Consider the following 27,958-nt stretch of genomic DNA (forward strand, 5'->3'; position numbering starts at 1 on the left):
GTCTTCAGGCTTACTTGTCCCTCTTCTTCCCTTCTCTGGTGTAAGTTGATCTAGCTGAGATGCTCTTTCCAAGTCACCATGATAATTGGCTCTTCTATTAGTAATCTCCAGAGTTCGTTTAGCTCCTATTGTCTCTATTAGCCTCCCCAGAGCTATTAATGTCACAAGTGATCTATCCAGAGCCCCCATTCGCCTGACTCTCCCCAACAGATGAAATGCACAGGCCATCCATACCCAGATGATTAGCGCTGCCGCCATAATCCAGGGTGCAGTGTCTGGGTATACAGATTATGGGCACCACTCATGTGTGCCTTGCATTGGTTTAGAACTGGTTTGCTGCTTTTATTATATACATCGGGATGGCAATATGTTTGACATTTTTAATTACTAAAAAGATAAAAAAAATGAAATAAAATACTCCAGAATTATAAATTAAAACCTAGATAATTTCCCTAAAATTCGGTGTAAATTGTGAATGGGACCTGGAACAATAGCATTTGATTGTTTACTGGATATATGAGTGAGAAATTGTACCGACATATTAGGATTATGTATATATCATGATGTAAATTATAAAAGCATGTGCATAAATCTAGCCTGAACATAGCTCCCATAGATTGCTCTGTATGCAGAGATAATCCCAGGGCCTGTTCCTTTGAGGACAGGTTTATACTTAATGGCTTTAGGGATGCAGGCTATTTCTTTTTTTGCAATGATAGGCAGGGAAGGGCATTTTGTTTGTATGGGCTGTAGAGTGACTATACAGAATAAAGCCCATCTGACCTGCAGTATTCAGTGCTGTGATAGATGTATGCTTATGTATGCCACAAAATAATATTAATATGGATTTATAATGCAGTAATCTGGGGCTTTGCGGGGTGCATTATACTAAGGAACTATCTAACTTTAATCGGTAATTAAATCAGACAGGTTTCCCCTCACTAGACAATGTGCTGCACCAGTACCACTCTCTGCCGCACGGTGGCGCTAATGCTCCTCTCTGCCTCTCTGTCTGGCTGCGGTATTAACCCTGTCGCCTCCAAGCTGGTTAACCCCGAGCTCTGCTGTAAGGGCGACATCTTTAGGAATATCCCTTTTCATTTAAGATATATAATTACAGGGGTCATATTAATACTGTGACAATAGTGATTTTACATCTGCAGTCGTGTAAAACACATGCCTCCATTAATAACCTTAGAGAGGATCAACATATAGCCAATTTATACAATTGTGGAGTTGAATGTAACCTATTGTTCCTTGTAAACAGCCATTTTTAGAGAAGGTAGCAATATTATTACTACAAAGGATTGTCTACCCATGATCCCTTATCTCCAGTAGGACACCTATTTTAGGGCTTTAATAGTGACCATGGCTATAAGGAATGGACAGCACTAGTATGAGGGCCATTCTTATATAAGAGAACACTTAGATTGGATTGAAGATGCCCAGAGTGTTTGTACCCAAGTCTTAGATTGGATTGGAATTGCACCTAGATGCCAGGGGTGTTTGTACCCAGGCCTTAGATTAGATTGGAGATGCCCCAGATGCCCAGAGTGTTTTTACTCAAGTCTTAGATTAGATTGGAGATGCCCTAGATGCCCAGGGTGTTTGCACCTAGGCCTTAAATTAGAGATGAACCCTAGATGCCAGCCATGTTTGTACCCAGGCCTTAGATTGGATTGAAGATGCCTCTAGATGCCCAGAACATTTGTACCCATGTCATAGATGAGAGATGCCCCTAGATGCCCAGAGTTTTTGTACCTAGGCCTTAGATTAGAGATGCCCCTAGATGCCAAGTGTGTTTGTACCCAAGCATTAAATTAGAGATGCCCCTAGCCTAGATGCCCAGAGTGTTTGTACCCAGGCTTTAGATAAGAGACGCCCCTAGATGCCAGGTGTCTTTGTACCCAGGCCTTAGATTATAGATGCCCCTAGAAGCCAGGTGTCTTTGTACCCAAGCATTAAATTAGAGATGCCCCTAGCCTAGATGCCCAGAGTTTTTGTACCTAAGCTTTAGATAAGAGATGCCCCTAGATGCCAGGTGTGTTTGTACCCAGGCCTTAGATTAGAGATGCCCCTAAAAGCCAGGTTTGTTTGTACCCAGGCCTTAGATTAGAGATGCCCCTAGAAGCCAGGTGTGTTTGTACCCAGGCCTTTGATTAGAGATGCCCCTAGATGCCAGGTGTGTTTGTACCCAGGCCTTAGATTAGAGATGCCCCTAGAAGCCAGGTTTGTTTGTACCCAGGCCTTAGATTAGAGATGCCCCTAGAAGCCAGGTGTGTTTGTACCCAGGCCTTAGATTAGAGATGCCCCCAGAAGCCAGGTGTGTTTGTACCCAGGCCTCCTAGCTTCTTGGCATCATTGTCATCCTTCTCTTTTCAGGGCCTGTCTCATTGTCTAAATCCAATAACCATGCAGTGTCGTCCCTCTCTCTCAACAAAGACAATCTCTTCGGTGGAGTAGTGAATCCGAATGAAGTTTTCTGCTCAGTTCCTGGACGACTGTCTCTTCTAAGCTCCACATCAAAGTACAAGGTGACAGTGGCAGAAGTACAGAGAAGGCTGTCCCCGCCCGAGTGCCTCAATGCTTCCCTACTGGGTGGAGTGCTCAGGAGGTGAGACTTTCTATAATGGGTGATCATCATCATCCAGGAATGCGATGGTTAATTAATCAGACAGTTGGTGGGTAATGGGTTAACTGTGAGAGGGTCTGTGGCAATTACTATTTACCATTCCATATACATATGTAGTATCATAAAGAAATAAAATACAATTCTGCATTGAGTCACTGAAGGACGTTTTGGAGATGGCAGTCTTTGGGGGCTATCTTTGGTGAGCTGCCCCCATGGTGGCCTGAGTCAGCCCAGCTGTGGCCGTGTGCTCACCATGGGGCAGGGTCATTCAGTGTCACATCTGAGCATGTAAGGACATGGTGTGGGGAACATGGGCTGGAATATAGCAGGGAACATGGGATTACCGCAGAGATTACAATTCATGGAGCAGGTTAGAATAATATTTGCGTTCACAAGTCCATCACTGAATGTCCTGGAATAGAAGGTCTACTTAATAATAATGCTCTCCTTCAAAGACATCTTTATGGACAATTCTAGAATGCAGGGAAAATACCAGTCTAAGCACAACTTCTAATGAAGTATTATTAATCATATTGGTCCTGTTTAGTAATGGGAAGGCTGAGAGTGATTCATAGGTGGACTTCTGTTCATTCAAGTGTAAGGGTATGTGTATATTACATTTTATTATTTCCTACAAGATACACGTGTCATTTAGTTCTAATTGACAATGATATTAATTGGGCCGAAATCAGAAGGACAGATGCAAATGTGCAGGAGAGAAAATAGCATTAAAGGGGAATGGAGTAACTATTCTGCATTCTGTAACTTTATGTTAACGGTTGATTATAGCTAATCATTCCATCACTGGTAATTACACTATGGATTCACAGTTATGCCACTTAATGCTTATGGACAGAGCTGATTTGGGTGTAATTAGATTTTTTATTAGCTGCAAGTCATAAACACTGACTATATCTTCTCCATGTCTGTCCCTACACACTAGAGTCATCCCCACTACACTGAGGATATACCAACCTTCAATGCCCTTAATTCTTGTATCCTCCAATCTAACAATGTACAAGCCTTGGTTTTCTTTTCCTTGCAACACAGAAGTAATTTGATTCTTCTGATGCCCTTTAGAGATGTCCTAGACACTGAGCCTAATACCATGTCCAGTGTCTACACCCCATAACTGAGGCCATTCATATGTTTCTGTAAATTACATGAATGAGAATGTAAGGAGGCTTCATTTCCTTGGGTCAGAATAGGTCACTTTTTTGAGCAATGATGATCTTGGTCTGCAGCCATGTCAACACATTCCTCTTCCCAGTACACCAATTAGATTCTGCTTTTACATTTTGCAACCTATCTGAAAGTTTTCTGTGTTGAAGGCTTGGGAGTAACCTTTCCCGAGATAAATATCATAATGTAGTGTTTTACATTTCAAATAGTGTGAAAAAATATCCCTAAATAATAATAATAATAATAATAATACAATAAGAATAGTTATTATTATTATTATTGTTGTTAATACTATTATTATTACTGTTATTATGCAATATTTTTATAATAATAAAAAATATTAATGATACTAATAATAATTATTATTATTACTGTTATTATGCGATATTTTTATAATAAAAATATTTTTTTCTAATAATAATAATAATAATAATAATAATAATAATAATAATAATAATAATAATATCCTTAATATTATTTTATCTTTACATAAACGTTTCAGATAATTCTACCTACCGCTATATACATACCAATTATAAAATTTATTGCTATATTTTTTATTATTTATTCATTATTTATTAGATTTTTTATATATGATAATCTATACCATTATTGTTTTCGCTATTATATGTCATACATTTGACTTTTTTTTTCACAGAGCAAAATCCAAAAATGGTGGTCGATCACTGAGAGAAAAATTAGATAAAATAGGATTAAATCTTCCAGCTGGGAGGCGTAAAGCTGCTAATGTCACATTGCTCACATCCTTAGTGGAGGGTAAGTAGCTGAGGTTCTGTAGCAGTAGTAAAAGTCGCTAATCGCTCTTCATTACCTCCATTTTGTGTTCTTGGAAGAATTAAAAGAAAGCCATTTCAATATGATAATAGTTAAATACCTAAACCCAAAGTTGTTTCCACTCAAAACAATGCAGTAAATCATTTAAGCTGAGCTGCCATCTGCATTGGAGAAGTGCCTGACCAGGACTTCCTGAATTACATGACCTGTGCCAGAGGGCAACATTATACTGCCTGGATCTGAGGGGCTCACTGCTGCTTCTCATTTATCTGAGCCTGCCCCCTCCTCTGTGCCCATTAATATACTAGCATGCATTATACAATCACTACTGCACATTTGGTGTCAAAAACTGGGTAGGACTATGCACCCATCCAGGCAGACTACACAGTCTGCCCCTCAAATAGCTGTGGATATGAATATATACATACATATGTATATATAAGTACAGATTTTATATATTTTATATATATATATATATATATATATAGTAAGAGCATATATATATACATATATATATAAATATTTAAATGTATATAAATATATGTATTTAAATATAGTATAACTTATAAATAAATGTTTAAGTAACCAAATATATGTGCATTTAGTTATATACATATATGTATGTGTGTTTATGTATACACTGTGTATATATATATATATATATATATATATATACGTATATATTAATGACATATATGTATGTCATTAAAAAAACATATATAAATACATATAAATACATATATATATATATATTTATGCGCTTACTATATGTACATACTTATCGACATATATAATATTAAATATATTTATATGTATATATATATAAATATACAAGTATTATGTAGTTAAATATAATATAGTCTATAAAACTATATGTGTAAATAACTAAAGATATGTGCACTTACTTGTATATCCACATATATATGTGTGTGTGTTTATGTATATTCTGTACATGTGTATATATATATATATATATATATATATATATATATATATATATATATATATATATATATATATATATATATATATATATATATGCTCTTACTACTCTCTCTATATATACATATATACTTATATATACTTAGTTTTGGAACATAATTCTATTGTATCTTTTACTTGTGTGAAGTTACTGCTATATTTACATATAGACTGCCGTGGTGCGGTCAGGAGGAGGCACTTTGTGATGATGATGATGAGTACTGTTATTGTGGAGGATCTGCTCCATCTTTGTGGAGAGAAGCTCTTTGAAGCGCTAATTGGCGCATGCGTTCTTCCGGAGTGCAGCTAATAGCAGGAAACCCTGCAGTAAAATCCAACTGCTTCAGGAAATTAAAACCAAAGATCTGAAAATCAACAGAACAGACAGACTCGGTGCAATGACCCCGAATCTCTCAGCTAATCGCCCAGGATATAGAAAATGAGAGCTTTGTAAGGCAGGGAGTCCCACAATGAGGAGCAATGTGTCAATTCCTCCAGTGACAGCAGAGTAGATCTGGATCGTCAGCTCACATAGTAAAGGCTGAGTGCAGCATGGGGTATATAAAAAAGTCATTTATATTTAGGGCACTAATTCATTATATGGAGTGATATTGAAATCATTTTTTTTATTAGAATAATCAAATAAGATGTTTAGGATCTGCAGTTTAAAGGAACACTCCACCTCTTAATTCATGACAAAGGGAGCTGCTGACAATCATTAACCCTTCTGTCTGCTCCTAATTGTACATGGAACGAATTTCCTGTTCCTAATCCTATTGAAGAACATTACAGTCTACTTTAGAGTCTCCTTCTGGTGCCTCCTTACTGCCTCTTTAGTGTCTCCTTCTGGTGCCTCCTTACTGCCTCTTTAGTGTCTCTTTCTGGTGCCTCCTTAGTGCTTCCTTAGTTCCTTAGTGCCTCTTTCTGGTGCCTCCTTAGTGCCTCTTTAGTGTCTCTTTCTGGTGCCTCCTTAGTGCTTCCTTAGTGCCTTAGTGCCTCTTTCTGGTGCCTCCTTAGTGCCTCTTTAGTGTCTCTTTCTGGTGCCTCCTTAGTGCCTCTTTAGTGTCTCTTTCTGGTGCCTCTTTAGTGCTTCCTTAGTGCCTTAGTGCCTCTTTCTGGTGCCTCCTTAGTGCCTCTTTAGTGTCTCTTTCTGGTGCCTCCTTAGTGCCTCTTTAGTGTCTCTTTCTGGTGCCTCTTTTGTGCTTCCTTAGTGCCTTAGTGTCTCCTTCTGGTGCCTCCTTTTGCTTGCTTAATGTCTCCTTCCCTCTGGTGCCTCCTTAGTGCCTTAGTGTCTCCTTCTGGTGCCTCCTTTTGCTTGCTTAATGTCTCCTTCCCCCTGGTGCCTCCTTAGTGCCTTAGGGATATTATATTTTGATATTCACTGTCCATCATCATTATCTTTATTGTCTTTAATTAATATCTTGCATATGTGAACCGTTTAACCCTTCTATGCCCTGTGTCCTTGTAGGTGAAGCTGTCCATCTGGCCAGAGATTTTGGCTATGTCTGTGAAACAGAGTTTCCTGCAAAAGCAGTAGCAGAATATGTCAATCGGCAACACTCCGACCCCAATGAGCAAGTGACTAGGAAAAACATGTTACTAGCTACAAAGTAAGTGACCCCCCCCCCATTATTTGCACAGCTGAACAACCTCTGGCATGCATGCACTTGTAGTTCCCCAGCAGTTCCCTGCCTATGAGCCCATGTTTCTGGTTGGTAAACTCCATTTCCCCAAATCTCCCCCCAGCATCTTCTACAGCCGGTCTTCCCAAGTTTACCCACCTATGACCTAAATTGAAAACAAATCTAAAGAACATTTTGCAGTATCCCGAGTTAATAATTTGCTGGGAGTAAATTGCTACCAACATGAAAAAGATTAAAAACCTCATTGAAATAGTTATCTAATTACCCAGAAATGTGATATCAAAGGATAAGCTAATATATAGAGTTGTGTTCTCCAGCAGCCAGTGGTGTATTATAATGCTAGGTTACCTATGTTTAGAGTGCAGATGAATACACTGTATCTGCACAGCTTTCTGGTGTAGGGGGCTTACAGTCCATTTGGTCTATCACTGTATGGTAGACTCACTTTTCCCAATCCACCTGCAATAATACAGCCCCAGCAGTGGAGATCCTATGGCTTTTGTGGTTGTGTCTGGAACTTCTAGATAGAGCTTTGCTTCTGTTTGATATATTTTATGAGATTCAGGACATGTCCATAATAAAGAAATCTATAGGGGTCTGTCTGCTACATATGTTCTGCATTTCTTCTAGACCACTGATGCCCCTGGAAGCTTTAGTAACATCCCCCAAGACTCTGAATGTGTCATAAGGTTACTCATTCTCCCAGGGACTTTTCGGGTTACATCAGGAAATGAATGGAAGATGTCTTTAGTTATGGTACTTGTGAGGTTTACAGACTTGAATGGATTAAATCAGATGTGTTATCCACAATGGAGATTGCTATCATGTGGCAAGTCCCCATGCTTCATCATTAACCCTTTGCATACTTTACATTTTCCTTATTTACTCTGTCTATAGAGAATTCATCCTGACTGTAAGGTCTATAGGGAATAGATCCTGACTATAAGGTCTATAGGGAATAGATCCTGACTATAAGGTCTATAGGGAATATATCCTGACTATAAGGTCTATAGGGAATAGATCCTGACTGTAAGGTCTATAGGGAATTCATCCAGACTGTAAGGTCTATAGGGAATAGATCCTGACTGTAAAGTCTATAGGGAATATATCCTGACTATAAGGTCTATAGGGAATAGATCCTGACTGTAAGGTCTATAGGGAATTCATCCAGACTGTAAGGTCTATAGGGAATAGATCCTGACTGTAAGGTCTATAGGGAATAGATCCTGACTGTAAGGTCTATAGGGAATAGATCCTGACTGTAAGGTCTATAGGGAATAGATCCTGACTGTAAGGTCTATAGGGAATAGATCCTGACTATAAGGTCTATAGGGAATTCATCCAGACTGTAAGGTCTATAGGGAATAGATCCTGACTGTAAAGTCTATAGGGAATAGATCCTGACTGTAAGGTCTATAGGGAATAGATCCTGACTGTAAGGTCTATAGGGAATAGATCCTGACTGTAAGGTCTATAGGGAATTCATCCTGACTGTAAGGTCTATAGGGAATAGATCCTGACTGTAAAGTCTATAGGGAATATATCCTGACTATAAGGTCTATAGGGAATAGATCCTGACTATAAGGTCTATAGGGAATAGATCCTGACTGTAAAGTCTATAGGGAATAGATCCTGACTGTAAGGTCTATAGGGAATATATCCTGACTATAAGGTCTATAGGGAATAGATCCTGACTATAAGGTCTATAGGGAATTCATCCAGACTGTAAGGTCTATAGGGAATAGATCCTGACTGTAAAGTCTATAGGGAATAGATCCTGACTATAAGGTCTATAGGGAATTCATCCAGACTGTAAGGTCTATAGGGAATAGATCCTGACTATAAGGTCTATAGGGAATATATCCTGACTATAAGGTCTATAGGGAATAGATCCTGACTGTAAGGTCTATAGGGAATTCATCCAGACTGTAAGGTCTATAGGGAATAGATCCTGACTGTAAAGTCTATAGGGAATATATCCTGACTATAAGGTCTATAGGGAATAGATCCTGACTGTAAGGTCTATAGGGAATTCATCCAGACTGTAAGGTCTATAGGGAATAGATCCTGACTGTAAGGTCTATAGGGAATAGATCCTGACTGTAAGGTCTATAGGGAATAGATCCTGACTGTAAGGTCTATAGGGAATAGATCCTGACTGTAAGGTCTATAGGGAATAGATCCTGACTATAAGGTCTATAGGGAATTCATCCAGACTGTAAGGTCTATAGGGAATAGATCCTGACTGTAAAGTCTATAGGGAATAGATCCTGACTGTAAGGTCTATAGGGAATAGATCCTGACTGTAAGGTCTATAGGGAATAGATCCTGACTGTAAGGTCTATAGGGAATTCATCCTGACTGTAAGGTCTATAGGGAATAGATCCTGACTGTAAAGTCTATAGGGAATATATCCTGACTATAAGGTCTATAGGGAATAGATCCTGACTATAAGGTCTATAGGGAATAGATCCTGACTGTAAAGTCTATAGGGAATAGATCCTGACTGTAAGGTCTATAGGGAATATATCCTGACTATAAGGTCTATAGGGAATAGATCCTGACTATAAGGTCTATAGGGAATTCATCCAGACTGTAAGGTCTATAGGGAATAGATCCTGACTGTAAAGTCTATAGGGAATAGATCCTGACTATAAGGTCTATAGGGAATTCATCCAGACTGTAAGGTCTATAGGGAATAGATCCTGACTGTAAAGTCTATAGGGAATAGATCCTGACTGTAAGGTCTATAGGGAATAGATCCTGACTGTAAGGTCTATAGGGAATAGATCCTGACTGTAAGGTCTATAGGGAATTCATCCTGACTGTAAGGTCTATAGGGAATAGATCCTGACTGTAAAGTCTATAGGGAATAGATCCTGACTGTAAGGTCTATAGGGAATATATCCTGACTATAAGGTCTATAGGGAATAGATCCTGACTGTAAGGTCTATAGGGAATTCATCCAGACTGTAAGGTCTATAGGCAATAGATCCTGACTGTAAAGTCTATAGGGAATAGATCCTGACTGTAAGGTCTATAGGGAATAGATCCTGACTGTAAAGTCTATAGGGAATAGATCCTGACTGTAAGGTCTATAGGGAATTCATCCTGACTGTAAGGTCTATAGGGAATAGATCCTGACTATAAGGTCTATAAGGAATAGATCCTGACTGTAAGGTCTATAGGGGACAGATACTGACTGTAAGGTCTATAGGTAATAGATCCTGACTATAAGGTCTATAAGGAATAGACCCTGACTGTAAAGTCTATAGTGAATTCATCCAGACTGTAAGGTCTATAGGGAATAGATCCTGACTGTAAGGTCTATGGGGAATAGATCCTGACTATAAGGTCTATAAGGAATAGATCCCGACTGTAAGGTCTATAGGGAACAGATACTGACTGTAAGGTCTATAGGGAATAGATCCTGACTATAAGGTCTATAAGGAATAGATCCTGACTTTAAGGTCTATAGGGAATAGATCCTGACTGTAACATCTATAGTGAATTCATCCTGACTGTAAGGTCTATAAGGAATAGATCCTGATTGTAAGGTCTATAGGGAACAGATACTGACTGTAAGGTCTATAGGGAATAGATCCTGACTGTAAGGTCTATAGGGAATAGATACTGACTGTAAGGTCTATAGGGAATAGATCCTGACTGTAAGATCTATAGGGAATTCATCCTGACTGTAAGGTCTATAGGGAACAGATACTGACTGTAAGGTCTATAGGGAATAGATCCTGACTGTAACATCTATAGTGAATTCATCCTGATTGTAAGGTCTATAGGGAATAGATCCTGACTGTAAGGTCTATACGGAATAGATCCTGACTGTAAGGTCTATAAGGAATAGATCCTGACTATAAGGTCTATAAGGAATAGATACTGACTGTAATGTCTATAGGCAATAGATCCTGACTGTAAGGTCTATAGGGAATATATCCTGACTGTAAGATCTATAGGCAATAGATCCTGACTGTAAGGCCTATAGGGAATTCAGCCTGACTGTAAGGTCTATAGGGAATTCAGCCTGACTGTAAGGCCTATAGGGAATTAATCCTGACTGTAAGGTCTATAGGGAACAGATACTGACTGTAAGGTCTATAGGGAATAGATCCTGACTATAAGGTCTATAAGGAATAGATCCTGACTGTAAGGTCTATAGGGAATAGATCCTGACTGTAACATCTATAGTGAATTCATCCTGACTGTAAGGTCTATAAGGAATAGATCCTGATTGTAAGGTCTATAGGGAATAGATCCTGACTGTAAGGTCTATAGGGAATTCATCCTGACTGTAAGGTCTATAAGGAATAGATCCTGACTGTAAGGTCTATAGGGAACAGATACTGACTGTAAGGTCTATAGGGAATAGATCCTGACTGTAAGGTCTATAGGGAATAGATACTGACTGTAAGGTCTATAGGGAATAGATCCTGACTGTAAGGTCTATAGGGAATAGATCCTGACTGTAAGATCTATAGGGAATTCATCCTGACTGTAAGGTCTATAGGGAACAGATACTGACTGTAAGGTCTATAGGGAATAGATCCTGACTGTAACATCTATAGTGAATTCATCCTGATTGTAAGGTCTATAGGGAATAGATCCTGACTGTAAGGTCTATAAGGAATAGATCCTGACTATAAGGTCTATAAGGAATAGATACTGACTGTAATGTCTATAGGCAATAGATCCTGACTGTAAGGTCTATAGGGAATATATCCTGACTGTAAGATCTATAGGCAATAGATCCTGACTGTAAGGCCTATAGGGAATTCAGCCTGACTGTAAGGTCTATAGGGAATTCAGCCTGACTGTAAGGCCTATAGGGAATTAATCCTGACTGTAAGGTCTATAGGGAACAGATACTGACTGTAAGGTCTATAGGGAATAGATCCTGACTATAAGGTCTATAAGGAATAGATCCTGACTGTAAGGTCTATAGGGAATAGATCCTGACTGTAACATCTATAGTGAATTCATCCTGACTGTAAGGTCTATAAGGAATAGATCCTGATTGTAAGGTCTATAGGGAATAGATCCTGACTGTAAGGTCTATAGGGAATTCATCCTGACTGTAAGGTCTATAAGGAATAGATCCTGACTGTAAGGTCTATAGGGAACAGATACTGACTGTAAGGTCTATAGGGAATAGATCCTGACTGTAAGGTCTATAGGGAATAGATACTGACTGTAAGGTCTATAGGGAATAGATCCTGACTGTAAGGTCTATAGGGAATAGATCCTGACTGTAAGATCTATAGGGAATTCATCCTGACTGTAAGGTCTATAGGGAACAGATACTGACTGTAAGGTCTATAGGGAATAGATCCTGACTGTAACATCTATAGTGAATTCATCCTGATTGTAAGGTCTATAGGGAATAGATCCTGACTGTAAGGTCTATACGGAATAGATCCTGACTGTAAGGTCTATAAGGAATAGATCCTGACTATAAGGTCTATAAGGAATAGATACTGACTGTAATGTCTATAGGCAATAGATCCTGACTGTAAGGTCTATAGGGAATATATCCTGACTGTAAGATCTATAGGCAATAGATCCTGACTGTAAGGCCTATAGGGAATTCAGCCTGACTGTAAGGTCTATAGGGAATTCAGCCTGACTGTAAGGCCTATAGGGAATTAATCCTGACTGTAAGGTCTATAGGGAACAGATACTGACTGTAAGGTCTATAGGTAATAGATCCTGACTGCAAGGTCTATAGGGAATTCATCCTGACTGTAAGGTCTATAGGGAATTCATCCTGACTGTAAGGTGTAGTGTAAGGTAAAAGTTAATATCTGATTTTTATTTTTATTATTTTGCATTGTAGGCAGATTTGTAAAGAATTTACAGATTTATTGTCACAGGACAGATCCCCCTTGGGTAACTCTAGACCATCTCCAATTCTGGAACCAGGTATTCAAAGCTGCCTGACACACTTCAACCTCATCTCTCATGGATTTGGCAGTCCAGCAGTATGTGCAGCCATCACTGCCCTGCAAAATTATCTCACGGAGGCACTGAAAGCAATGGACAAAATGTACCTCAATAATAACAACCCCAACAGCCACACAGACAACAGCAAAGGGGGTGACAAAGATGAAAAGCACAGGAAGTGACCCCCAATGTCATCATTTGTACCCCCTGAACATCCTTACGTGTTAGTCCGCCTGCCAAGTGGGGCAAAGAGAAGAAGACCTATTGCCATCCCCAAGCCGGAGAAGGAAGGCCTCTGCTCAGCCACCGAAACGTTGTCCATTCGTTTGTTGTCTCGTTTGGATTATTAATGGAACAGGCAAAGGAGCCAGGAAACGTTTTGTCTTTAGTGTTTGGACATTTTGTAAGAGAACTTTTTTTTTAAAGAAACAATTTCTTGTTAAATATATATCTATATATATATCAGAGTCATCGGACTGACCAGCACCTTCCCTTACGCTGACGCTTCTTCAGATTGTAGCCCCAGTAACAAAGGTTGCGGATGACATTATCAGTATTGTGAATAAACTTGAGCACAAAACATTGCAGTTCCATGTCGTGTCTTCAGGTTGTACCTTTTCCCTCTTAAGGTAAATGCCAACACCTTGAACTTTTGTGTTTGGACACAGATCATGGTCACTCTATAAGGGAATCAGTGTTTCTGTAAATAATTATTTATGTGTAATTTAATGGGGATTGTAAATATGGTGAGTCTGTTAAAAGAAACTTTTTTTAATTTATCTGGTGATCTCGTTTACCTATTGTTTAGTGTTTTTTTTTTCGATTTTCCCTCTTAGTTCATGTGATTCTTGGTACTTATTTAGAAAGCAGAATTTTGGGTTTCTTTCTATGGAATTCCTAATTTTTAGCCCTGTTGTAGCATGTTAAGACAACAATGAAGCAGCAGAACAAATAAAAAAAAAAAAAAATAAAATGGATTTTATATATGATTAGTATTATAAAAAGTCTTTTCATTTCCTGAAAGCAAAAAAAAAATCTCAATATTTGGACATTGTCAAATTTACTAGTGTTTTTATTGAATGAGGGATAAATATGTGTGAAGAGCAATACTTAAGTGCTATACTGTATATTGGGCTGAATTGTGTACAGAGGACTGCACAAGTGGGGGGGCTGCAAGGTCTCACTAACCACAGAGGCTCTGTTCCCCAACCCCTAGCAATGTATTATAGTTTTTATTGTTGACCAGGTGAATAAATATTTGATACGCTTTATGTCGATTCTTTTATTCAGTGGCTGTCTTTACTCAGGCGTATTTTTGTCCTTGGCAGTATTTTTTATTCAGTATGGTTACAGTAATTGAGTTTAACTCTCCCTTGACAATTGCTCCTTGCAATAAGCAGCTGAACCCATTGTTTCCCTCAAGTATAATAAAAACTTACTTTCAACTCTGAGTTCAGTGTAGGGAACCATTTGATATTTCTAGTGTAATCTGACATTGATAATAACCATTAGAGAGAGTTAAAAAATATATTATTATCTAAAACAACAAATCCCACTGTTTATTTTATACTATTCTAGTTAGACTAAATTAAAAATGTTTTTAATACATGTTATATCCTCATATAATGTTATTTATTGTAATGATAACTATAGCAATATGATGTTAGTAATCTACATATATATATATATATATATATATATATATATATATATTTATTTATATTTATAAGGAATAATTTATAAGTTAAAATATACTTAATATGTATTTATATATAAAGAATAATATATAGTTTATAAATAATATTATGTAATATATTTATATAATTTATAAAAATTAATATATAATTTATAATACATAATCTATAAAGAATATTATATATATAACATTTATAAAGAATAATATCATAACATAATTTATGAAGAATAATATATCATATATTATATGTAATTGATAAGAAGTAATATACTACAAATATATATAAAATGTATTAATAATATATAATGTATATAATTTATAAAGAATAATATATTATTAGTAATATTTATAATTATAAAGAATATAGAAGAAAATAATAAAATAATGTATATAGAACATATATAGAAAATATATAGAAAATATATAATTTATAAAGAATACAATATTATAAATATATATACAATTTAAATAAAAAATATATAATATCCATGTGCATAATTTATAAAGAATATTTTATATATATATATATATGTATATATATATATATATATATATATATATATATATATATATATATATATATATATATAGTATTCTTCACGAATTAATTGTAATGTGCTTAACATCGAGAGCATGAGGTGATAAAGTGACGTAACAAATAGGAAACAATGGCATGGTAATGATCAAATCAAAGAAAGTAATGATGAAGCATTATCTTAATGTATGGCTGCTCCTTGTATTATTTAAACAAGCAGACCTTGGAGCAGGGGAGCAAAGAGATCATGTGAATAGAGTATTTGGAGAATGCTTAGGGGCATTTCTGATAATTGCTTAGGGAATGTATAATATGAGCTATTGGAAAGAGTTAATATTCATCTTGTCTTTAAGCTGAGATAAGATGGGATTTGAATTGAATGGAGATCTTCTATTCATGATACATAATCGGTTTGGGCTGTGTGGTTTGATGGCACTACACATGTTGTGACTTATTTGTGTCTATGGAGGAATGATCTGTAACTGGAGACTCCCCCCATTGCTGTTCCAATGCTAAAATAATATGAGCAATTGAATGGTGCAGATTAACAAGTGTGTTCATAGATAAGGTCAATTCAGCTTGAAATGCAAACGAAATAGCAAAAATTGCCAGTGATTTGGGCTCCTTCTCGGTTCCCCTCCATTGTGGAGGTTTATGTGGAGTTGTTTACAATAACAGGGGCCAGAAGAATTAACATTTCCTCATGCTGTTTGACGTTTGCTTGAGCTGTTGAAGCAACACATTAGATAAAGCACAAGATGTTTCATTTTGCTCGGGTAATCTACTTATGGAAGGCACTGGAAAATCAATCTTGCCAGGCTGAAGGGACTAGCACTGCAAATTCTATTTGCATCAGGCAGTTCATAATAACAATGCTACATATTTAAATCTAAATTGAAAGTGGATGAAGAAAATACCCAGCTGCCTTTGTCTCCTGTCCTCGCAGGATGGATGTGCGCTCACATGTCCTCTCCAGCCAGCTCTGGATGCATGGCAGGAGCTGCACACAGGCCGGGCACAAGCCAGCAGCCGAGCATGGCAGCAGGTGAAGGCAGGCTTTGTCTACCAGGGCTGTTGTTCTTGGCTGCATCTCAGATTGTGTGGGATCCTCACCTCGGGCACAATAGCTTGCACAGACTACAATACACCACTGCTCCTTTAGCTGCTAAACAGAAAGACTCATCTCTAAAGCAAAGCAATTGTATTAAGCCCTATTCATTCTCTGCCATTTACAAGTGGAAACCAGCAGCATATATCTACATGTCCAGATGCATGTGCATGTCCAAATACATATACTGTATATACTGTATATATGTACCTATCTATCTATTCATGAACTTACTTCTGTATATATATATATATATATATATATATATATATATATATATATTTATCTATATCTATAGCACACTTACATGTATGACATGTATGTAGGTATGTGTATATATATATATATATATATATATATATATATATATATGCACGAACACACACACACACACACACACACAGTATATATACATATATATATTGTGTGTGCACTGTTTTTTTATATATATATATACAAGTGTGATATATATATATATATATGTATGTATTTATCTGTTTATTCATAAACTTACTTCTATCTGTGTGTGTATGTATATATATATATTTATATCTATTTATTTATCTATGTAAACATATATAATATGTCCATAAATACATATATATGTATATATATATATATATATATATATATATTTATATTTATCTATCTGCCTATCAGTTCATAATCTTACTTATCTATCTATATATATTTCTATCTATTTATTTATCTATCTATTCATAAACTGACTTCTGTATATATTTTGAAGCGTATATACAATATATACATATATCTATATATCTATATCTATCTATCTATCTATCTATCTATCTATCTATCTATCTATATATATATATATATATATATATATAGGCATATATAGTTATACCTATCTATTTTTACACTTATTTCTGTATATCTATCTATCTATCTATATATTGTTTAAATGTTAATACACACATATTTCTATATATACAAATTTATACTTAGCTATCTACTTCTAAACCTATTTCTGTATGCATCTATCTATCTATCTATAAACTTATTTCAGTATATATATATATATATATATATATATATATATACATATATATATATATATATATATATATATATATATATATATATATATATATATCTATATATATATATATATATAAAATTATATCTATCTAAATTAATATATTTGTATCAGGGATGTTGGTGTAGTTTGGAGTTTGTAGTTTTAGATAAAATGATCATATTTGGTTTATTTAACCCCAAATCTCTTTGGAATAATTGAAGTCACCATGTATACCTATATGTCACTCACCTTCTTCTCCCCTTTTCCCTTTCCACCCCACAAAAAAAAAAAAAAAAGAATCGAATATTAATATAATTTGAGATTTAACTGGTGGAACAAGCGTCAGGATAGCAATGCCCCGCAGCTGAAATAATATTAAAAATAGAAGGGATTTGACATTTGAGAAGTCAGTGGCTTGAAATACCCAGTTGTACTTAGCTAATTCAGTCCTTAACCTCTGGTTTCAAATAAATCAATTACAGTCGATTCCACTTCAGTTCAGAAGTGCACGAGAAATGTTAGTTAATTGAATACAGTTTATTCATTTGGTATAAATATTCATATTTTAAACTCTTGACTTCTTCTACCCCTAATGTAAAATACGTTTTATACTTACTGCAAAAACGAACCCATAAAGTGTAAGTCAAGTTTTGTGCTGTAAGGTATGCTGGTGCTATTTGGCAATTGCTTGAGGAACCTGTACAAGGATTCTTATAAATGGTTTCCAGTACAGATGGTGTGTTTTCCAATCCTTCCAGTGGATAGTATTCGTTGTTTTTTTGGTCTCTGATGCCAGGTTGTACCTAGATATGGGTATGTGTAGTGTTTGCAGTGCCCTGCTGGCTATGATAGGTCTTACTGCTTAGAGAGAGAAGGGGTTAATTAGTGTCATTATCAATCACTAATGCTTTCCTAACGTGTCCAAAGAATAAAGGGGCTTCAGAGTCTGCATGATACATCTGCCTTGCCCTGGTAGGGTCCCATCCATCCATCCATTGGCATTTCCCTCACGTCTGAGGCTGAATGGTGTGTATTATTGGCATATAAACCATGCTCCAATCCTTATAGATCCTGCTACATGGGTAATTTCAGGCATAAATAACCAATGCAGAGCTTTCTATAGGACTTGCAGGTGCAAGGCACAGATGATAAAACAGCTCAGGTCATTTTTCATTACCTCTATTGTTTCTACCCTTATAGTTGTGCCTAACTTAATGACTTAATGAAAAGCATCCAGGCCATTATATATATATATTTATATATATATATATATATATATATATATATATACATATTATTATTATATATTATATTATATATTATATTATTATTATTATGTATTGTTTATGATCATTGTACTTGTCCCTACTATGTATACCCCTTCCACATGGAATTGATGGCGCTCTAATGATAACTAATAATAATAATTATTATTATATATATAAATAGATATATATATACATATGTACTGTATGTATACTTTATATATATACAATATATATATATATATATATATATATATATATATATATATATATATATGGTCCAAAATTAGGTGGACAGTATGTGCAATAGGGGTATCAAACATGGTGTAAAGTGAAACTGACTCAGTTGCCCTTGGCAACCAATCAGATTCCACTTTTCATACTTCACAGACTGTTTGGAAAATGAAAGGTGGAATCTGATTGGTTGCTAAGGACAACTGAGTCAGTTTCACTTTACACTATGTTTGATAAGCCTATTACACATACTGTCCACCTACATTTGGACCACCCTGTGTATGTATATATATATATATATATATATATATATATATATATATTAGTAGCTTGGTGAATGGCATACCGTGACACACTAGTATCTCCCACCCTCAGCACCCACTCATTCCCAGGCTTATGTGCTGGGGGTGTTCTGTACATCCGCGAACCCCATAAAATCCTGCACACCTTGTATATCTTGACAGGGTGACAGCAATGCACCTGCTTATGGGGGGAGATCAGTGGGTGGGTTTAATCTGTCACTTATAGAGCAGCCAGGAAATAGGACATTAACTATAAAAATGTTGCAAAGGTGAAATCAAAGTTGTAAATAGTTACAAAACTAAGTAGAAAGCAGCATGATGTCTTGTACTAGGAGACTGGCCTGCTGCCTATTGGGTATGTACTACCCTTATACATGCAGGGTAGGCCATTGTCACATCTTGTCATTGCATGTGACACCATAATCCCTCAATACACTAGACACCAGGACAGCTCTCCAGCTGGGGGCATTTCTGATCTTTGCATCTAATTGTAACAGTATATGACACAGTATACAGATACCTGCCATAATTTACTATTACTTATTTATTACTAGGAAATCCATGTACTTATTTCTAGCACAGATTGGGAAGGCTAATGTACCTTGAGCAAATAAACCAAACCTCAGTGTGTTGATTTTGGCCTTTACCTCTTGTGTATGAGGCACAATATGTAATACAAGTGCAAAGCAAGAAAGAATAGCCCTTTAGCTCATCATTAGACACAAAACAGAATAAAAGCTGCATTTCACATATAGACACATGGACCTTATGGCATGGCCTGAGATCAGCGTGCATGTTTTTCTTGTGTTTGACTTAAAGGGAATCAAACAGCAGGTTTTTGGCCTACAAACTAGAGGCAGTGCCATACTGGCGCTAGGATGCTGATTAAAATGATACTTTTATTTCAGAAACCTGAGGCTTTATTGCAGAATAATCCTTGTTCAAACTTTCAGAAATGACGTAATTTGCCCAGTGTCTTGAGTGGGACTTTGTAGGTCGGGTCCTTTGTAACAATTCCTCCTCCTGCCTTGCCTCTTTTTCTTTATTTAAATTTTGTGCCGCCTCCATTACCATTGTCGGCGGCGCATGCGCATTACTATTGTGACATTGTCTTCAATAAAATGGTGCCGGAATCAGCTCATGCGTGTACCACCATCTCCAGCACCATTTTATTGAAGACACTGTGGAGAGAAATATAAGCCATGGCGGCGCATGCGCTGATTGATTTTTTTTTTCATCAGTGCATGCGCCGCTACTGCTCATAGTCATCTCCTCAGTAAAATGGTTCAGGAGATCATGGTACGCCCATGTGCTGATTCCATCCATTTTATTGAAGACAACATTACAATACCAACGCACACGCTCTGCCAACAGCGGTGGCAGAGTGAAATTTAAATAAAGAAAAGGAGGCAAAATAATAAGAAAACTCGACTCACAAAGCACCGCCCTGATACTCAAGCCTGTGCACAAATTACGACATGTTGGGAAGTTTGGACAGCGATTACTCTGCAATAAAGCCTCAGATTTCTCAACTAAAGGGGTCTAAGGGGAAAACCTTTCTCCTTGCGGAGACCTGACAAACCAGTCTGGCTGCCAGTGAGGAGTCTTATAGCTGCAATGCTCCTCTGGGAAATATTCAATTTGTCTCTCCAGGGAGCAAGGAGACGAACTCTAGCGCCACCTATAGAAAGTAGCACTCTTAAAAGTAAAAAGTGACCCTTTAACAAACCTTTTCATATGACTAAGGATTTATGCCAGATGAGAACCCCAATATTCAGACACCGTGTAATTTTAATCAGCATCCTAGCCCCGTTATGGCAATGCCTCGAGTTTATAGGGTAAAAACCTGGTGGTTGGTTCCTTTTACTAAATCATCCTTTTCATTATGTTTTATATATTTATATTCCTTACTATGCAAAAATGTTAGTTAGGGGTTGAATAAATGCTGCAAATTAAGAATACATTCCAAAATAGATGTGTTACTATTTTTTTTATTTTGAATCATCAAAATGCAAAGTGAAGTAACAAGGGAGAAATCTAAATCAAATCAATATTTGGTGTGACCACACTTTGTCTTCAAAATAGAATCGAGCCATGAAAAGGATCCTGCCAGGTCCCCAGTGCACCCAGACTCACAGGCAGTTATGTGCACATATCTGTCATCCCTGCCTAACTGTCTCTTCATGCAATAGCATAGATAAAGAGATCTTTAGAAAAAATATTTCAAAGATTTTTTATAATGTCTTAATTTGGCCTGTGACTAGTCACAGGGGCGTTAGTTCCCTGGCTAGTTGGCCCACTTAGCATGTTATCACATCTCTGTGGGCGTGCTAACATGTTTTACAATAACCAGCATCACGGCAGCATGATACTAAGGCGTGCAAGCACGCAGCTATGTACCCGTCAGCTTTCAAGCGTTCACCTTCTTTGATTCCGGGTGTATGTGTCCTGGCTTCATAAAGGCTCACTGCCCATGATCTGAAGTCGTCTGCAATTCCAGTCATGCCCACTACTCCTCTCTTAGTCCGGGACACATACACCCGGCTTCTTAGAAGTGCGCATTACCGGAAGTGTGGAAGACGTCCGATCATGGGCAGTGAGCCTTTATGAAGCCAGGACACAGATCCCGGTATCAAAGAAGCTGAAAACTGATGGAATCATGTGCGGCTTTGTATTGCACTGCCATGATGCTGGCTGTTGTAAAGTATGTAAGCATACCCATGGGGTGTGATAAGATGATAAGTGGGCCAACTAGTCAGAGACTAGTCACAGCCCAAATTAGCATCTCATAAATGATCTTTAGAAATACATTTTCTAAAAATCTGTTTATGTATGCTACTAGATGTTACAGACGGATTCTAGATAAGTGCACAGAACTGCTCGTGGCCAGGGGACCTGAGGGGTTCGCTTTAATTCTTCTAGACACACCTACATTCTGTCTTTGAAGAAACTTGGAGGTAGGTTGATCCAAACTTCTTGGAAAACCAACCTCAGATCTTCTGAGGAAGCTGTGGATGGAGACCTGCACAAATCCTTAATCACATCTAGACTCAATTATGTTGACATTTAGGCCTCTATGGGGGCCATATAATCACTTCCAGGACTCACTGTTCTTCTTTTTGCTGAAGATAGCTCTTATTGACATTGGCTGTATGTTTGGGGACATTGTCCTGCTGCAGAATATATTTGAAGCCAGTCAGACGCCTCCATGATGGGATTGTATTCTTGATTTGTAGTGTTTATTCCACGTCTAACTAAAATTTTGCACAATTATCTCTTATGGTGTACAACTGTGTGCCACATTTTTCAAGTGTTCTAGGCAATTTTTACACCTTATCTAACAAAAAGGGTGTGGATTAGCCGGAAAGGGGAACTGGCCTAAGATTTGTGAAGCAAAATTTGGAGCAAAAAATGGTCTAAAGTCGGCGATTCAGGAGGTGGTATAAACACTCTAAAGTTGTAACAAATGTATGACTCAGCATGAACCACCGTTATATACGAAATTTAGGACAAAAGTGTAAAGGCCCCGTCACACGCAGCGACGTATCTAACGATATATCGCCGGGGTCACGGATATCGTGACGTATATCAAGGCATTGTTAGCGATGACGCTGCGTGTGATACCAACGAGCGACCGTTAATGATGGAAAATACTCACCAAATCGTCCATCGTTGACATGTCGTTCCTTTTCAAAAAATCGTTGATTGTTGAGGACGCAGGTTGTTCCCGAGGCAGCACACATCGCTATGCTTGACACCTCGGGAACGATGAACTACAGCTTACCTGCGGGCGCCGGCAATGAGGAAGGAAGGAGGTGGGCGGAATATTCCGGCTGCTCATCTCCGCCCCTCCGCTTCTATTGGGCGGCCGCTTAGTGACGCCGCTGTGATGCCGCACGAACCGCCCCCTTAGAAAGGAGGCGGTTCACCGGCCACAGCGATGTTGCTAGGCAGGTAAGGCCGTGTGATGGCTCCTAACAATATTGTGCGCCATGGGCAGCGATTTGCCCGTGACGCACAAACGACAGGGGCGAGTACGCTCGCTAGCGATATCGCTAGCGATATCGCTGCATGTGACGGGGCCTTAAGATTACCATTTGCCTTCATATGGCTCAGTTTTCAGCGCCAGGTAAGTATTCCTCACCTACTCAATAATAATGCCTTCTGTGTCCCCCTTAACACAAATAATGCCCCCTGAGGGCCACCTCACACAAATGGAATAAACTTTATACTCACCTAATCCTTGTCCTCTTCTCCCCGGCACACACAGAATGGGTCGGCGGACCATGGCACCACCTGCGTTAGGGCGCTGACATCTTGTACCCCATAGGTCTGCGGCCTACTGGACAGAGAGTGGTGGGGTTGGTAGTTTCTATCAGTTTTTCTGCCGAACAGCTCCAAAAAAAGCTAATAGAAACTCAGTGTATTTGTGATCACTTTTCTATCAGTTTAAATGAGGTTTACTTAAGTGTTTTTGTTACTGTATGCTTTTTCTGGATGTTACATATAAGCTGTCATATATTTATATCCCTTTAGCCTTTTATTTCCTCCATATTAAAGGAAAACAGGGTCAGTTTAGCATCTAGCGAATTCATTTTTCTCTGTAGTGCTCTATGGTGCACAATGTGCGCTAAAAAACGATAGTGTGCGGTATAGAATTTATAACTGTGTCCCTCCGGGTATCTAAGTCTATGTTTTATATATAATAAAATTATACTAAAACGTAGCAGTATGTGAAAAGGACGCTTTTTTGGTCAATGGCCTTTGGACATGTAAAATAAGTACAACTAGAAGATTTAGGATTTTCTGTTCTTTTTTTGGGGTGGATTGACGCTTAGTTTTCACCATAAGGAAATGCTAAATATATACTGGATCTCATAAATCTGCCTAATAAACACATCAGTTCAATATGGCCATAATATATATATTACCACCTCAGGGTGTGTTCATATCAGGCCGAGGAATTAGTTTCTTCCCCTTGTAAAAAATCCTGCTGGATTGGTATAGTAGGTTCCCAGGGAGACGACTGGCATTATGGTTTCACCTAAAGGAACATAGTACGTAGGACGCCTTCAGGCATGACGGACGGCTTTAAGGATTGCTGGCAGTAATGATGGACTCTTTTTTTTGTGGTGATGGCTGGATCACATAAGTCAGGTCATCAAATATCTTTTTCTTAAAGGGGTTGTCTGATGAAAGCAAGTTATCAACTGTTATCCCTGTTAGCACGTAGCAGCCGTGCCCACTGCTCTAATAAATATTGGAAATGTTGCAACTTTAACACTTGTCATTGCGGCTATTTTAGACTCTAACCTTCAGAAAAGACACACGTATATTAGCAGAAATGGACTTAAGGCCCTGTCACAAACACAGATAAATCTGCGGCAGATCTGTGGTTGCAGTGAAATTGTGGACAATCAGTGTCAGGTTTGTGGCTGTGTACAAATGGAACAATATGTCCATGATTTCACTGCAACCACAGATCTGCCAAAGATTTATCTCTGTGTGTGACAGCGCCTTTAATCCTATGTTTTGTATTGAAGCATCTAATGCGCGTGTGCAAAGGTCATTGTGCAGGTCAGCTGTGACATCCCCAGGTGTTACCTGCTCTAAACACTTCCTGAAAGGACAAGAAGTATGAATGTAAAATAGCCCCATTGGATAGCGGGAACATGGCAAAATTGCCAATTTAGTTGTTTTTTTTTAATACAGATTGTGATTTGGAAAACATTTTACTGCATTGTTTTCAAAGCAAAAACCTGATTTTAAAATAGATCCTTTTCTAAAAAAGTATGTGTAAGCAAAGTACAAAAAGAATGAAGGCAAAATAACAAAAATACTGATACTTCGTCCCGCATATAGGAACACACACGTACAGACGCTTTTGTACCTATTCAGCCAGGTTTTTTCCCTTTGATGTGAGAATAGATTCCATTGTTTGCTATTTTATTGTTCACATTCATCAGTTGTAATACCGCATCCTTCAAAGAGCCGGATCAAAAAACGCTAGGTGTAGGGTCTTTTTTTTTTTTTTAAATCTGGCCTAATAGTTTTGTACTTTTTTGATCTGGCCTAATAGTTTTTTTTTGGTCTGGCCTAATAGTTTTTTTTTATCTGGCTTAATAGTTTTTCTTTATCTGTCCTAATAGTTTTTTTTATCTAGCCTAATATTTTTTTTTTATCTGTCATAATAGTTTTTTTTATCTAGCCTAATAATTTTTTTTTAATCTGGCCTAATAGTTTTTTTTTTTTTATCTGGCCTAATAGTTTGCACTTTTTTGATCTGGCCTAATAGTTGTTTTTTTATTTAGTCCTATATTTTTTTTTTTATCTAGCCCATTAGTTTTGTACTTTTTTTTTTTATCTAGCCTCGTGTTTTTTATCTGGCGTAATGCTTTTTTTTTATCTGGCTTAATAGTTTTCTTATCTTTTTTTTTCATTTGGCCTAATGTTTTGTTTTGATCTGGACTAATAGTTTTGTATTTTTTTTATCTCATCTAATTTTATTTTTTAATCTGCTTAGACGTTTTTTTTAATGTGTATATATATATATATATATATATATATAGATAGATAGATAGATAGATAGATAGATAGATAGATAGATAGATCTATATATATTATTTTTTTATGTGGCTTACTAGTTTTACAGCAGAAACTTGTGAGAAAGCCAGGTAATGTAAAATGGCAACAAACGAAGCAAAAAACTATGAGAAGGGACCTGAATATGGCAGAAGTGATTCCATTGAAAAGAATGTGATCGTACCTGTCATTCATTTGATATAAAATGCCATAGAGCCAGACCAATGTGCATTTGTGAATACATCCATAGTGCAGGGAGATATGGTGGAATCCAATATTTTCCTATGGTGACTGCATCAGCTTAGGATACTTCTTCACATATAAAGATATGTTACAACATGCATAGGCATTAATTATCAGAAATTAGATAAAAGGGTGCGTGGTGTGCCTGTATTACAGCACTACTGAATAGTTAGCTGCATGCAATTTCTTAGATGTAGCAGAGCTAAGTATGTTTAGTGCAGAAAACATCCATCTGGCTGAAATCATTGTGCTGTCAGAAGTGCTGTGTGTAATTTGGATTGGGTTTGTAAAGGAACTAAGTGCCCCATCCTGATTATCAGAAAGTGATCACCATGTTACAGAGAGAGCAGCCCTAAGACAAATTCAACTCTGCAGTAACTGTGAGCAGGGAAATCCCCAGCCCCCCAGTAAGGTAAGTGGGGTCTGTAGATTCTTTATATAAATAGGTGAATATCAGATGATTGGTCTTGTTGGACAGATAGGCTCACTACCATGGAATCTGACCCCCCCCCTCCAGGAGCTGGCCCCACCCTAGCAGCTGTCCCCCACCCTTGGAGCTGTCCTCTCACCCTAAGATCTGCCCCCCACCCTGAGAGCTGCCCCCCACCCTAGGAGCTATCCCCCCACTCTGGCACTGTCCCCTCACCCTAGGAGCTATTTACCCACCCTGTCTGCCCCCCTCCCTAGCAGCTGCACCCCACCTTAGGAGCTGCCCCCCACCCTAGGAGCTGTTCCTCCACCCCAGGAGCTGCCCCCATCCTAGGAGCTATCCCCCCAGTCTAGGAGCTATCCCCCTGCCCTAGGAGCTACTCACCCACCCTGTCTGCCCATCCCCACCGTAGGAGCTGCCCCCACACCAGGAGCTGCCCCCCACCCTAAGAACTGTCCCTCCCACCCCAAGAGTTGTCCCCCCACCCTGGGAGCTGCCCCCCACCCCAGAAGTTGCCTCCCCCACCCTGGGAGCTGCCCCCCACCTTAGAAGCTGCCCCCACCCTAGGAGCTGTTCCTCCACCCCAGGAGCTGCCCCCCCACCCTAAGAACTGTCCCTCCCACCCCAAGAGCGGCCCCCCACCCTTGTAGCTGACCCCCCTGTTTCTGCTATGGTTGGTATTCCAGGGCAGCCCCCATTCTGGAGCTCAGCCGGGGGGAGTGTCGCCCCGGGCCAAACATATGCTTCTTTCCATTGCACTAATCCACCCTGAGTGCGGAGGAATAATTGCCGGAGTGTCCATAGATTCAGCGCATTGTCCCTGGCCGGCTCCCAGCAGCACGGCACACGCCATCTCCATCATCTCTATTCAGGACACTGTCTCCTTTTATTAAAGCCCAGACCCTGCAATGATGGGAACAGTTACCAAAGCGGCACTGCTGGGCACAGGGGAGCAGGTCCCAATGCTACAGCCCCCCGGTGTGGGCACAGGGGAGCATCTCCCAATGCTACAGCCACCAGGTGTGAGCACAGGTCAGCAGCTCCCAATGCTACAGCCCCCAGGTGTGAGCACAGGTCAGCAGCTCCCAATGCTACAGCCCCCAGGTGTGAGCACAGGTCAGAAGCTCCCAATGCTACAGCCCCCAGGTGTGAGCACAGGTCAGCAGCTCCCAATGCTACAGCCACCAGGTGTGAGCACAGGTCAGCAGCTCCCAATGCTACAGCCCCCAGGTGTGAGCACAGGTCAGCAGCTCCCAATGCTACAGCCCCCAGGTGTGAGCACAGGTCAGAAACTCCCAATGCTACAGCCCCCAGGTGTGAGCACAGGGGAGCA

At 38.5% G+C, this 27,958-nt stretch overlaps 1 protein-coding gene across 6 annotated transcripts in view; it reads left to right on the forward strand.

The window, feature by feature from the left end:
* Positions 1–14,459, forward strand: part of TFAP2A (transcription factor AP-2 alpha) — a 28,742-nt gene extending 14,283 nt beyond the window's left edge. For 4 of the 6 annotated variants that reach the window (XM_075314771.1, XM_075314770.1, XM_075314768.1 and 1 more), the window contains exons 4-7: positions 2,383–2,614; positions 4,473–4,591; positions 7,059–7,200; positions 13,082–14,459. In XM_075314771.1, coding sequence (XP_075170886.1) covers positions 2,383–2,614; positions 4,473–4,591; positions 7,059–7,200; positions 13,082–13,370 — 782 coding nt within the window. In that variant the 3' untranslated portion in view covers positions 13,371–14,459. The remainder of the gene's footprint in view (positions 1–2,382; positions 2,615–4,472; positions 4,592–7,058; positions 7,201–13,081) is intronic. The other 2 variants (XM_075314769.1, XM_075314773.1) reach the window with 1 other exon arrangement.
* The last annotated feature ends 13,499 nt before the right edge of the window (positions 14,460–27,958 follow it).

Source organism: Anomaloglossus baeobatrachus, chromosome 6, assembly GCF_048569485.1.
Source record: "Anomaloglossus baeobatrachus isolate aAnoBae1 chromosome 6, aAnoBae1.hap1, whole genome shotgun sequence".
Lineage (NCBI taxonomy): Eukaryota > Metazoa > Chordata > Amphibia > Anura > Aromobatidae > Anomaloglossus > Anomaloglossus baeobatrachus.